This window comes from Myotis brandtii, unplaced genomic scaffold, assembly GCF_000412655.1.
Source record: "Myotis brandtii unplaced genomic scaffold, ASM41265v1 scaffold161, whole genome shotgun sequence".
Lineage (NCBI taxonomy): Eukaryota > Metazoa > Chordata > Mammalia > Chiroptera > Vespertilionidae > Myotis > Myotis brandtii.
Genome location: NW_005355881.1, coordinates 1084811 through 1099197, shown reverse-complemented (window position 1 = coordinate 1099197; position 14387 = coordinate 1084811). Strand labels below are relative to the sequence as shown.

Sequence of the window (14387 nt, the reverse complement as noted above, 5' to 3'; positions counted from 1 at the left end):
TTTCCCTCCAAAACCCTGAGGACTGAACTTTGTTTATTTAATATTTATAAAACTTCTTAGCAGACTAAGAACATGGTAAGAAGAGACGTGATTTTGAGTTGTCAGGACTGCTGGGCTGTCTCCAACTCCCCATCATTTTCAGGATACAGCATCAGAGGTTCCCAAACATCGATCTAGCAAAGACTTTCTTCTGGACCATGAGGAACAGGCAGTAAACATATTCACAGATGCTTAAGCGTCACGTAAATAAGGGTTATCCTCATTGACTTGGTAGTTCTAAGGATGGGAGCTTAGAAAACATGTGTAGACACCGTTAACATCCAAGCAAACGTTATTAAAAAGTGGGGGAAACAGCAGCTACCTAGAAATGTCTAAATAAAGTAAATGTAAAGCCAATTTATTAGAGGTGCCAAAATAGCCAGTCGTTTTCCACACATTATACATTCTTGAGAATGAAGGGTCAAAGTTCAAGGTCACAGTCAGGTACACAGGCTAGAGCAATGTATGTAAACCTTTCTTGGAGTCATTATTTTTCCCTTTTTATGTTTTTTTAAACTATTTAACAGCTTTATGGAAATATAATGGATATACAATAAATCACATATATTTAGAGTGCACAATTTGATAACTTTTGACATATGTATAAATCTATAAAACCATCACTACAGTCAAGATAATGAACAAATTCAGCACTTCCAAGAGTTTCCTTATAATCCCTTTGTAATCTCTTCCTCCTCTCTGCCCAGGCAACAATTGATCTGCTTTCTTTCAGTGTAAATTAGTTTGCATTTGCTATAGTTTTAAACAAACGAAATCACACAGTTTTGAGTTCAAATGCCTAAGAACCAGGGGAGCTGATGGTGTAACTCCCCATCTGCGGCTGGAGACTTGAGACTCGGGACGTCCCTGATGTCAGTTCCGGAGTCCAAAGGCCAGAAAACCTAGAGCCCTAATGTCTGAGGTCAAGGAAAGACGGACGTCCCACCTCAAGAAGTGAGTGAGACTGCCCTGCCTCTGCCTTTTTGCTCTACATGGGCCCTCAGTGGGTTAGATGAGGCCCACCCACATTGGTGAGAGCGATGTTTTTTTATTTAGTCTACTGATTTATATGCTAATCTCTTCTAGAAATACCTAGAAATAACGTTTACCTGTGATTGGGCATCCCTTAGCCCAGTCAAGTTGATACAAAATTAACCACCACACAATGGGTTATTAAAAGTGTGTTATTTACCTTCCAAATATTTGGGAATTTTCCAAAAACATGTCTGTTATTTATTTCTAATTTAATTCTACTGTTTTCAGAGAACATTATTTATATGACTTGAATCCTTTTAAATGTAATGAAACTTGATTTAAAGCCCAGAGTATGTCTATGTTGGTAAATGTCTCATGTGTACTTAAAAAAAAAGTCTTTTGCTGTTGTTGAATGGAGGGGACTACAGACTGTCTGTAACATCTAGTCTCCTCTTTCCTCTAATTCCCTCTCCAGAGAGAATGTTAACTGTTGCCTTCGAATTCTTCCAGAAATTTCCTATGCAAATATGGGTATTAAACTATACTTAAAAAGACCCCAGGATCATATTATACACATAGTTCTACACGTTGCTTTTTTCCAACTCTCATAATCACTCAGAGAGAGACTCATGTTAGTGTAGATATATCTAGCTTACTCTTTTTTTAAAAAATTCTTTATTTTTATTAGTTTACTCTTAAAAATTTTTTTAAATTGATTTTTAGAGAGAGAGAGAGGAGAGGAAGAGAGAAAAGGAGAAGGAGAGAGAAACATCAATGTGAGAGTGGAACAATCCATAGACTGCCTCCTGCACGCCCCCTGGGAATTGAGCCCACAAATCGGGTGTGTGCCCTGACTGGGAATTGAACCAGCAACTTTTCAGTGCATAGGACAGAGCCCAGTCAACTGAGTGAGTCATACCAGCCAGGGCTCTAGTTTACTCTTTTTAAGAGATGTATAGTATGTCACTGGTGGATGCACCATGAACTATTTAACCAGACTCCTGTTAATGTCATTTCCAGTCTTTTGCTATTATGCTGCTGCAATAAATATCCTTTTCACTTAAGTCTTTGGACCTATGTGGGAATTTATCTTTAAAATAAATTTCTACAAGTAGAAAAGTTGGGTTAAAGAGTACACACATTTTTAATGTTGTTAGAGGTTGCCAAACTGCATGGAGGAGCTTCCAAGTTTCTTCTTCTTCAGAGATTTAAAAAACTTTTCTCCTACTGACTAAAGGAAATGATCTAAGAAGTTTTAAAAAATCCTCCCACTTCCTTTTAGATAATTTGTATTGTACTTAAAGATTTTAAAAGAAAAAAGTTCTGAAGCTACAATACTGATTTTTCTTTTCTCTTGAGTAACGTCAGATGTTCAGGTTTTGCCCTCTACATCAGCAAATTGCCCTGCAATCATCTACAAATTGTTGGGGCTTCATATGACTGTCAGTGCATGTCCACGCAGAGTGCACTGCAGCGGGGCTGGGGGCTGGGGGGAGACGAGCATCAGGCCATGCGAGTGAGCGAGATCTAGCTGTAATACATAAACCTCTCGAGCCTCTGGAGTTTGGAACCAACCACTCAAGGAGATTCTGAATAATTTCAAAAGTGGAGTTTTTATGGGAAAGTGGAGTGCCTGGGTATGTGTGTGTGTGTGCAATGCTCTTCCTTTATGACGAACACTGGGGAAAAGAGACGGGATCTGGGTTGTAGCTGACAATTATTTATGTCACTAGATTTTATGTGCACTTATTAGACTCACAGTAAAAACCATCTCAACCACTTACCATTGAACTTTAGACCAAGGGATAAATGAAGAACAATAAAGAAAAATTTCAAAGAGACACAAGGAGCCTTTATGTTCCCTTCTGATGGGGAACAAAAATGACCTTCCCACCTAACTCAAATTCTTGTGAAGTAAGCCTGTGGAATCCAGTTCCCCATCAAATTATAGAAAGGGGAATTTGCTTGGAGATTTCCTGATTATATTTCCTTTCTGAAGCCGGTTTGGGGAGGCCACATTCTGAAAAGCAGGATGGTCCAAGATACTTCAAGATTATGACCAAAAAAAAGTTTGTTAAATTTCACACCCTTCAAAGGAAGCATTTTGGAAATTGCTAAATAGATATGACGCATTCATTAAATACTCTGTAATAAGATCCCAATGACCAAAATCAATGCTTAAGTCCTAGATTTCCTCAAAAGTTGACTTAAAAAATGCTTGGCCATATTGTCTCTATGTATCGCCAACCCAAGGATATCTAATTCATCCTCAGGGAGGAAAAATACAAGGGCTAAAAGCAACAATTGCACAAAGAACCCCAGGAAACAAAGAGGTATTCTTTCTCTAACCATCAACTAATTAATATTTATTGAATGAATGTCCACACACCATCATGCTAGCTTAGCTCTACAGAGCTCCATAACATCAGTAGGTTTCAGACAAAAACAAAAAACAAAACACACACACACACACACAAACAACACAACAAAACCAAAAACAAAACTCAATGATATTTCTTTCCATTTGGATGTTCTAATTTATTACTGTCAGTCATTTAATGTTGATAAGCCCAAACCATCTCATAAAAGAGATGACAGGTGTGTAGAAGACTTGTGAAACAAATGAATCCACAGGCTGATGAGTTAGTGGCACAGGGATATGCATCACCAAAGGGCCAGGATATGGACTCTCCCAAGTGTTGCTCATCATCTAGGAGGGTTCCATAGGTTGAAATTAGAATTTTTAGGTAAAAATTTCTGACTTTTAAATATGGGCGCAATTAAACACACACACACACACACACACACACACACACACACACACACACACGCGCGCGCGCGCGCGCCAACAAAATATATCTGAAGACTAGATTTAGCCCTTGGGTGACCAGTTCATTACAACTGAGACTTATGTCCAGTCCCTCCTTCTTGTAAGAGTTCAGACCACAGCCATGAATGACCACAGACAGTGACTGTACATACCTGGAAGCGACTCAGAACTCTGGTTGGGGACGTTGTGTGATGCCTCCTGGAGGACGTAGGTGGATGTGGAGATGGGGGAAGGGCAGATGCTGCTGGCTGGGACGTAAGGAGGGTTGTAGGACGAGCTGTAATACTGGGAGTATTGGCTCTGAGGGAAGCCAGGGTAGGAAGGATAGTCCTAGAAAGGGAAACATACAGGTGGTGAGTGAGAAAGGTGGTCTGGTCTTGGCCCTTCAGTTGGCCCAGTCACAGGCTGATGAAGGCGAGGGGCCTTGTGGGATGGGTCTACTCTCTTTGTCTCCCATCAGAATAAATGCTCTATGAGGGCAGGGACTTGCCCCAGAGGCAGACCTCAAGAGAAGGATGGGATGAAAGATTACTTGGGGAGTGCGGAAGTGAGGTGGAGAAGGGAAAAGGGAAAGCAGCCAATCCAGGGGCTTTAGGTGGGGACTGGAGTGGATTCTCCCGGGGAAATGCTGGGATGATAGAAAATACACATCTTGAAGGATCTCTCCAAGGAGCAAGGGAGCTGGGTTGTTCAGACGCCAACTCCAGCCAGTCTTTGAGAGCTGCTCCCAGGGGATATCAGTTCCCTGGCTCTTCCTGCCTGCCCCATGCACTGGTTCTAGAAAACAACCCAGGTATGCAGAGATTGGCAGCTGGAGGTCAGCAGGTGCACCCTGAGGGACATGGGTGTGGCCTGGCAGCATCTGTCTTGTTCACTGCGGTATGCCTTGCACCCAGGACAGCGATGGGCACATTCAGGCTCTCAATAAATACTGGATATTAAAGAATACATGAAGGAGTAATAAAGACTACACACCCACATACCCAGGAGACTAAGTGACATTTTAGGTTCATAAGGGGTGCAGATACCTACACGGCATTAGGGACCCAGAAACTTCTATGAGGGAGTCTTGGAGAGCAAATCAAAGAGTGCCAATCCTCTTTTGCCAAGCTCTGCTCAAGCCAACCAGACCTCCCAACTCTTCCATAGTAGCCATTGTTTCAAACCTCTGCTTCATCACCAGAAACCAGTGCTTCTCAACCAACAAGGAACTCGTGGGACGTTCAGCTTCTCGGGCCCCTCACAGACCTACTGAACCAGAATTTCTGGGGGTGGCATTTAGAGATCTGCATTTTTGACAAGCTCCCATGGTGAAATCAACTAATTGAGTATTTACTCTGAGTGAGTAAAGAACTGTGCCTTAAAAACTACTCTTTTATGTGCAAGTATTTTATCTATGTATACATTATACTGCAAATAATACAAAAATATGTGAACTAATTTTCACATATTCCAAGGTTGAAGTCATTTATATTCTTCAGCTCACTGGAGAAATAGCGCATCCCCCATATTTAAATATGTTAAATATTCCTAAAGGCCCTCTACCTCAGGTAGTTTTAACACTAGCCTGAAAGCATGTTAATCTTTTTGTTGTTGTTGTGGTTAATTCTCACCTGAGGATAATTTTTCCATTGATTTTTAGAGAGAGTGGAGGAGACAGAGAGAGAGAGAGAGAGAGAGAGAGAGAGAAACATCACTGTGAGAGAGACACGTCTATTGGTTGCCTCTGCATGTGGCCCAGATCGAGCCTGCAAATGAAGTAGGTGGAATTGAACCTGGGACCCCTCAGTGTGCAGGCCAACGCTCTATCCACTGAGCCAAATGGGCCAGGACTTAATCTTTTGTTTTGAAATAAGTTTAGACAGAGCAAAGGTGCACAGATAACACAGTGTTCCCGTACACCTTGGGCAGGTCAATTCTGAATTCACTGTCTAAAGTGAAACCACGGGAATCTAACTACAAGCCAGCATTCATCTTTAAAGTACTGACTTAGTTCAATTTAAGCTAGCGTTTATAAAGCCCCCACTGTGTGCCGGGCACTCCACACTGGGATGCTTTCACCCTGGAGAAGCCCAAGGTCTGCGAAAGAGCAGACACCTTGCATCCCTACATTCTAGATTCAATAGTCAATGAGTGTCTTGGGCTCAGGTCAGTATGTAATATAGAATATCGCCTCTGTCATCCAATTTCTCTGCCTCTACCCTGTATCCTTCCAATGGCCATTTACAGTCTCCCCTGTGGTATCCAAACCTGGGAAGAAGACACTGGATTTCTGGTGGGGGTCATGGGCAGGAGAAGGCATTCTGGGTGCCCGATTTAAGGGGACTTTTTAAGGAAAGAACCGAGACAACAACTGGTGGGTATACCTGGTGCACACTTCCGAACCCTGCCGCGCCGGTCAGTCCATTCGCTCCTTGATAGATCCCTGCCGTTCCTGTGGGAAAAGGGACAGGAGCACAGATGAGGTTTCTTACAGTGAGAGGGGGATAGGGAGGAGGAGGATGCTGCGGAAAGGTGCGGTCTTCGAGGTCCAACATGTTGGGAAGATGGAACCTGTGACCTTGGCAAGTTCCCAAATCTCTCTGAACCCCAGTTCTCTCAATCAATGAATAAAATAAATAATACCTCATCAAAGAATTGGGTGATAAAGAAATGAGATGAAGCTTTAAAAATGATTTATTTTAAAAAATTATGTGGCAAATGTACATAAAATTTACCCTTCTATTTTTAAGTGTACAGTTCAGTGGTATTCAGTGCATTCATATGGTTGTGCAACTATCGCCACCATCCATTCCCAGGACTTTTTTCATCTTGTAAAACTGAATTATTTATCCATGAAACACTAACTCCCCATGTACCCTCCCCTCAGTCACTGGCACCTACTTTTCTACTCTGTCTTAATGAATTTGACTACTTTAGGTACCTCTTATAAGTGGTATCATGCAGTGTTTGTCCTTCTGTAACTGACTTATTTCATTTAGCATAACTCTTTAAGTTTCATCCATGTTATGGTACTTGTTAGAATTTCCTTCTTTTTAAGGCTAAACAATATCCCATTGTATGTATAGACCACATCTTGTTTATCCTTTCATCCACTGATGGGCACTTGGGTTGCTTCCACATTTTTGCTATTGCAAATAATGCCACAGTTTTGTTTTGCACCATTTATATGCTGTGAAATTCCCCCAATCTGAAGTATCAGTTGAATGATTTTAAAAGTCACCACGACACAGTTTTAAAACATTACCATCACTCCAAAGTTCCCTTGTGCTATTTTCAGTCACCCCCACTCCCTTCTCCAGCCTCAGGCAGTCACTAATCTCTTGTTGATACTAGAGTTTTGCCTTTTCTAGAAATTTCACAGAAATGGGACCATACACATGTGTTTGTATCTGGCCTCTTTCCTTAGCTGATGCTTTCGAAGTTTGTCCATGTCTTAATGTGTATCAGCAGTTCATTCCTGTTTATTGCTGAACTAGAGGCCTAGTGCATGAATTCGTGCACAGGTGGGGTCCAGCCAGCCTGCCCCATCAGGCTGAGCAGGCCCTGCCAGCTGGGGGGAGGGGCTGCAGGCAGTTGGCGGGCTGGCCCTGCCCCCTGGTTGAACTCCAGGCTGAACTCCCAGTCGAGGGGACAATTTGCATATTAGCCTTTTATTATATAGGATAGCATTCCACAGTATGGAAACACCACATTTAGTCTTTGGCTATTATGGAAAATGCTGCTATAAACATTTGCATACACGTCCTTGTGTGGATATACGTTTTCATTTCTCTGGGACAGATCCCTAGGAGTAGCACTGTGGAGTCATGTGATGAGTTTGTTTCACTTTTTAAGAAAGGGCCAAACTGTCTTCCAAAGTGGCTATGCCATTTTACCTTCCAGTTTCTCCAGCACTTCCTTTTTCAGTCTTTTCTGGTAGGTATGTAGTGGTAACTCGCTGTGGTTTTTTTTTTTTTTTTAAATATATTTTATTGATTTTTTACAGAGAGGAAGGGAGAGAGATAGAGAGAGTTAGAAACATCGATGAGAGAGAAACATCGATTAGCTGCCTCCTGCACATCTCCCACCGGGGATGTGCCCGCAACCCAGGTACATGCCCTTGACCGGAATCGAACCTGGGACCCTTCAGTCCGCAGGCCGACGCTCTATCCACTGAGCCAAACCGGCTTCGGCAACTCGCTGTGGTTTTAAGTAATATTTCTCTAATGACTAACTATGTTGGGCATTTTTTTTTTATGTTTATGAGCCATGCGTGTATCTTCTTTGATGAAGATCTATTCAAATCTTCTGCCCATTTAAAAATAGTTAGGTTTATCCTCATTACTGAGCTGTAAGAATTCCATATATATATTATTTCCCCCCAAATGTATATATACTTTGATTATAAAGTCAGTGTTTATCAACATATATTTCATTTTAAAAATTTAAAAGAATCTACAGAAATTAATACTTTTTTTTTATTAGCACCTGTTTTTAAAACTGATGACCATTCTGGTCTAGGCACTGCGATAGCATGCAATAGAATCGCAAACATCAAGAATAATTTTGTTTGGTATTTGTGTGCCCTCAATTTGTCAACTGTTGCTGGTTCTGTACTGTAAACTTTATCTTTTATGTATCCCCATAAAAAAGTCTAGTGGATAAATTTTCTCTGTTCAAAGCTTAGTCTGGCTTCACCCGTTATTTCAAATCAGCTAAACCTGAAAGGGAGTGAAAACTGAGTTATCAGCAGTTAAAGTGTGTATACATTTTCCCCAAATGTACTTCAACTGGGTTTGTACTTCAACTGGGTTTTCAAACTTCCAGTAGCATTTTAGGATGAATTTCCTTTGTTCAAAGTTTAGTTTGGCTGAAAAGAAAGAAACATCAATTGTTAAAGTCTGTATACATGTTTTTGGGACACCCTGTATATACTGGATACAAGTTCTTATCAGTTATATGATTTGAAAATATTACCTCCCAGTTTGTAGCTTGTCTTTTCACTTTCTTTTTAAAAAAAAATATATTTTATTGATTTTTTACACAGAGGAAGGGAGAGAGATAGAGAGTTAGAAACATCAATGAGAGAGAAACATTGATCAGCTGCCTCCTGCACATCTCCCACCGGGGATGTGCCCGCAACCCAGGTACATGCCCTTGACCAGAATCGAACCTGGGACCTTTCAGTCCGCAGGCAGACGCTCTATCCACTGAGCCAAACCGGTTTCGGCCTTTTCACTTTCTTAATGGTGTATTTTGGAAAAACAAAAGTTTTTTATTAAAAAATTAGATGAATCATTTTTTAAATTACATATTTTATTCCCCCATCCCTATTTATCCTCTCTATGCCCTCCTCCACCTCCACCCATTCCCCTCCACCCCCTCAATCACCACACTGTTGTCCTTGTCCATGAGTTCTCTCTCTTTTTACTTTTTTGCTCAATCCCTCCACTTCCACAACCTCTGTCCCCCTCCCCCACCTCCCAGCTTCTGCTTGATTTCTATCTATGAGTCTGTCTCTATTTTGCTTGGTAGTTCAGTTTGAAAAACCAAAATTTTTAAGTTATCAATTTTTTCTTCTATAGATCTTGCTTTTGCTGCCTAACCCAAGGTCATTAAAATTCTTTCCTATGTTTCCTTCTAGAAATTTTATGGTTTTAGCTCTTACTTAGGTATGATCTAATGTAAATTAATTTCTGTGTATGGTATGAGGTAAAGGTCTAAAGTAACCATTATGCATATGAATATTCAGTTGTTCCAGCACCACTGTAAAGAGTATATCCTTTGCCAAAAATTAATTGACAATAAGTGTGAGAATTTATTTTTGGATTCTCTCTTCTGTGCTACTGATGTATCTATCTTATACCAATTTCTTCCTGTCTTGATTACTGTAGCTTTACAGTAAGTTCTGAAATCAGGTTGTGTAAGCTCTCCAATTCTGTTCTTATTTTTCATGATTGTTTTGGCTTCTATGTATAAATTTGGCATTCACATGTCAATTTTAAAATAAGCTTGTCAATTTCTATTGGCCAGAGGAAGTGGCACAACATTTGCCAAGTATATCAACCCAGCATTTTATATCCAGAGGGCATATCCTTCAGGAATGAAGAGAAAACCACGACATTCTCAGATGATGGGAAACTAAGAACTTGTCACAGCAAATCTACCCTGAAAGAATGGGCGCTGGAAGTTCTTCAAACAGGAGGTTTAAAAACAAAAGGAATCTTGAAGCATCAGGAAGAAAGAAAAAGAAAAGGAAAAGGATAAAAATATGGGTAAATAAAGTCTCCTTTCTGTATAGTTATGTCACCAACTCAATATATAGGGGGTGGAGAAAAGTAGGTTTACAGTTTTCATATGAAAGTAATATAAATAAATAATACAATAATTAATAAATAAACCTACTATGAACCTACTGTAAACAACTGTAACCCTACTTTTTCTCATCCCTATACAAATAGGTTCATAACAGTTCGCTATCAAATTTGTGGAATTACTTTTTCAAATGTGCTTTATAATGATACTAGAGGCCTGATGCACGAAATTTGTGCACTCAGGAGCGGGGGTCCCTCAGCCCGGCCTCCAGGGAGCGGGCCTAAGCCGGGAGTTGGACATCCTTAACGCTGCTGCGGAGGCGGGAGAGGCTCCCGCCACCGCCACTGCGCTCGCCAGCCACAGCTTCTGGCTGAGCGGTGCTCCCCCTGTGAGAACACACTGACCACCAGGGGGCAGCTCCTGCATTGAGTGTCTGCCCCCTGGTGGTCAGAGCATGTCATAGCAACCTGTTATTCTGCTGTACAGTCAATTTGCATATTAGCCTTTTATTATATAGGATAAAATATTGAAATGGTTTCATGGTCAAATCTACAAGATAAATTCTAACCAAGTGTGGGGATGAGGAGGTTATATGCTGGGCACTGAGAAGGTAGTGGAGCAGTAAGCTGCTAGTAAGTGCTTTCACTGGGAACTTGGGGGGTGCAGGGAAGGGTTCTATAATGCCAACTGGGGAGGGGGCGGGGCCAGGGGAGGCTTCCTAGAGGAAATGACATCTAAACTGTTTCTGAAGGATGAGCAGGAATTAGCCAGGTATAGAGACAAGAACCAGAAACATGGCCACACCTGGGCATTCTTCCCTGCTGTCCACTACAGGGGCCTAAGAGGCCCAGAAACCACAGAATTGTCCACAGCAGTGTGGCATGCTGCAATCCCATTCTATCCTCAACGGCCTGTCCAGACACGTCTGGCAGAGCTTTAGGCCAGCCTATTCCACTCAAGGACCTGGGGTCCTGGTTACCATGGCAATCCTACCTGCCAAAATTCAGGAACACACCTGCCTTAGGAAGTCTCCTGGATGCCTGGTTTTCTCACTTGATTTTATGTTTTTTTCCTTTGTGTCAAATGACGCCTTAGGGCAGGTCTGGAAGCAAACAGACCACCATCCTACGCGGGAGAGGCTCCCGCCACCGCCACTGCGCTCGCCAGCCATGAGCCCAGCTTCTGGCTGAGCGGTGCTCCCCCTGTGAGAACACACTGACCACCAGGGGGCAGCTCCTGCATTGAGTGTCTGCCCCCTGGTGGTCAGTGCATGTCATAGCAGCCTGTTATTCTGTTGTTCAGTCAATTTGCATATTAGCCTTTTATTATACAGGATAAAATATTGAAATGGTTCCATGGTCAAATCTACAAGATAAACTCTAACCAAGTGTGGGGATGAGGAGGTTATATGCTGGGCACTGAGAAGGTAGTGGAGCAGTAAGCTGCTAGTAAGTGCTTTCACTGGGAACTTGGGGGGTGCAGGGAAGGGTTCTATAATGCCAACTGGGGAGGGGGCGGGGCCAGGGGAGGCTTCCTAGAGGAAATGACATCTAAACTGTTTCTGAAGGATGAGCAGGAATTAGCCAGGTATAGAGACAAGAACCAGAAACATGGCCACACCTGGGCATTCTTCCCTGCTGTCCACTACATGGGGGCCTAAGGCCCAGAAACCACAGAATTGTCCATAGCAGTGTGGCATGCTGCAATCCCATTCTATCCTCAACGGCCTGTCCAGACACGTCTGGCAGAGTTCTAGGCCAGCCTATTCCACTCAAGGTCCTGGGGTCCTGGTTACCATGGCAATCCTACCTGCCAAAATTCAGGAACACACCTGCCTTAGGAAGTCTCCTGGATGCCTGGTTTTCTCACTTGATTTTATGTTTTTTTCCTTTGTGTCAAATGACGCCTTAGGGCAGGTCTGGAAGCAAACAGACCACCATCCTACCCTTTGGTATTCTTTGTCCAAAACAGCCTCTCCTTTGTTTTCATTTTGTGACCCGGGGGCATCTGAAGAATGGACAGCTGCACAAACTGCAGTTTGCTGAGGGCAGTCACAGAGCCCCTGCAGTGAGAGAGCCATCCCATGCCAGGGAGGACCCAGGAGGAAGAGGGCACGTGGCCCCAGAAATCTTGTGCCACAGTATGTGGTCTCGGGAGGGTTTTGTAAATGACTCATCTTGGGCTGACTTCTTGCTTCTGTGTGGCTGGTGGAATGGGCACTGAGGGCTGGGGAAGGCAAGGACAGGCAGAGCAAACATCCTCTTTTAAAGGTGATGGTGGAAGGCCCTGCTAGGGGTCTCCCCATACCCACTCACCCCTTCTCTTTCATATTAATAGAATCTCTGCTTTTAAGCTGGACACATAGCTGATTAGAATAAGCACTACATTTCCTGGTTTCCCTTGTGGCTGGTGAAGTCATGTGATGAATTCTAGATAAGGACAGAGCTGAAGACTGTGACTTTACGCAAAATAATGAAACAACGCATAACAAAACCAATGAGACCACAGGCTAATTGATAGAAACAAGAGTTAGGTTTCTATGGTATATTTCTGGTCACAAAAACATCACCAAATTTGTAAATAAAAGACCCCAAACACTTCTAATATTAAACATTGAGATAAATATGAGCAATACATATATTTAAGAAAGACAAATAAAAACAAATAGGAGAATTCTTTTCCAACCCACTTATTCCCGTTCAGGGCTGGAGGTGGCTGGAGCCAATCCTGGCAGCTCAGGGTGTAAGGCGTCTGGGGCCCACCCTAGACAGGACGCCCTTCCATCACAGAGCCACTCACTCACCCTGGACAACACAGACTCGCCAATTCACCTCCTGTGCACATCTGCGGGATGAGAGAGGGATATGGAGTCCCTGGGGAAACCCACGCAGACCTGCGGGGGCTGTGCACACTCCACAGACAGCGGCCCCAGCTGGGAATTGTTTTTCTCGTCAATGTTATAGCAACATTATTCGAGGACCTGCTGTAACTTCGTAAAAGAGTGGCCGCCCACCTGCGGGAGAACTCCTGGGAGCCTGGCACCAGGTGTGCCATCAGGGGCACTTCAGGGCCTGCCCGATTCCAGAGCAGATTTCACAGGGTGGGTTAGACAGCTGGAAACCACATGTACGAGGGTATGTTTAATGGGGAGATACTACAGAAAAGGCCAAGGAGGCGAGGGCTTTCCGGACATTTCCTCACTCCCTGCCGAAAAAGCGCTCCCCCTGTGGCTGGCCCCCGGTGGACAATTTGATTTCACTCTTCCTTCCTCCACCAGTGACTCCTCCCCACGTAATCACAAGCGGGAGGCGGAAAGGGAGTCCAGGAATAGGGGTGGAAGGCAAGCGTGTCAGGGCAATGTTTTGATAAACACTGGGACTTTCCTTCTGTTGTCATGGGATGCCCAGGTGGGCAGAAAGAAATGAGTCATCAGTTCTTAGGTCCCGGAGTCTGGGAGGATTTAAGGAACAGGCTAATGCTTCTCAAACTGTCTGGGAAGGACTGGATTTTAAATGCTTAACTCTTTGGGGATGAAGATGTGAGTTCAATGCGCATGCCACAGGCAGTTCACCGTGTGTAGATAACCCCCGAGCTGTCTACACTCTGTGCTGGGAGACAAGTCCCCGATCACGTGCTTGGATGTTGGGGCAATACCGAATTGCCCTGAAAGTTTCTCTCTTACTCTTAGTTCCGTATTTATGTATTGCAGGCCAGTAACAGTCTGTGGACTGACCCCCATTGGTGGTCTAACTAAGAATCAGATTGACATGGGCAAATAGCTTAATAAGAAATGTAAGGGGAGGAGCAATTCTTCTGGCTAGAGAAATGGGGCAGAGTGGGAGGGAAGGGAGAGGGGTGGGTAGAGAAAGAGAATGAGAGTGAATATGTAGTCCTAGGCAGAGGGATTCCATGCTCTGTACCCACACACAGCTGCTGAGAAAGCAGCCAGACCCCCAAATCAGAAGTGGCTGTGTGTGCTGACCTAAGATAGGCAGAGCTCAAACCTTACAGGCCCAGCGGGTGAGGGAAGGAGCTGGTATAGGTACAATGGTAAATGGCGACTGACACAGGGCTTCAGTATTGGGAAACAATAGGGGATGGTGGGGATTGTGGCAAACTGGAATACACAGTTTCTATCTAAGGGGGTGGCAGTTTGTACTGGATAGTATTTGGCATTCCCAATCCTTTCTCCCTTGCTAGCTTCTTTCTTTGCTTTCCCAGTTTCCCTTGCAGCTCCAGGATGGCC

General features: G+C 43.3%; 1 protein-coding gene across 1 annotated transcript in view; it reads right to left on the bottom strand.

Moving 5' to 3' along the window:
• The window catches only part of EYA2 (EYA transcriptional coactivator and phosphatase 2), a 142264-nt gene that overhangs the window by 66904 nt on the left and 60973 nt on the right, over window positions 1-14387 (bottom strand). Inside the window, exons 6-7 of the mRNA XM_005862171.2 lie at window positions 6211-6278; window positions 3997-4174 (exon numbers count right to left, since the gene is read on the bottom strand). Of these exons, the coding sequence (XP_005862233.1) occupies window positions 3997-4174; window positions 6211-6278 (246 nt within the window). The remainder of the gene's footprint in view (window positions 1-3996; window positions 4175-6210; window positions 6279-14387) is intronic.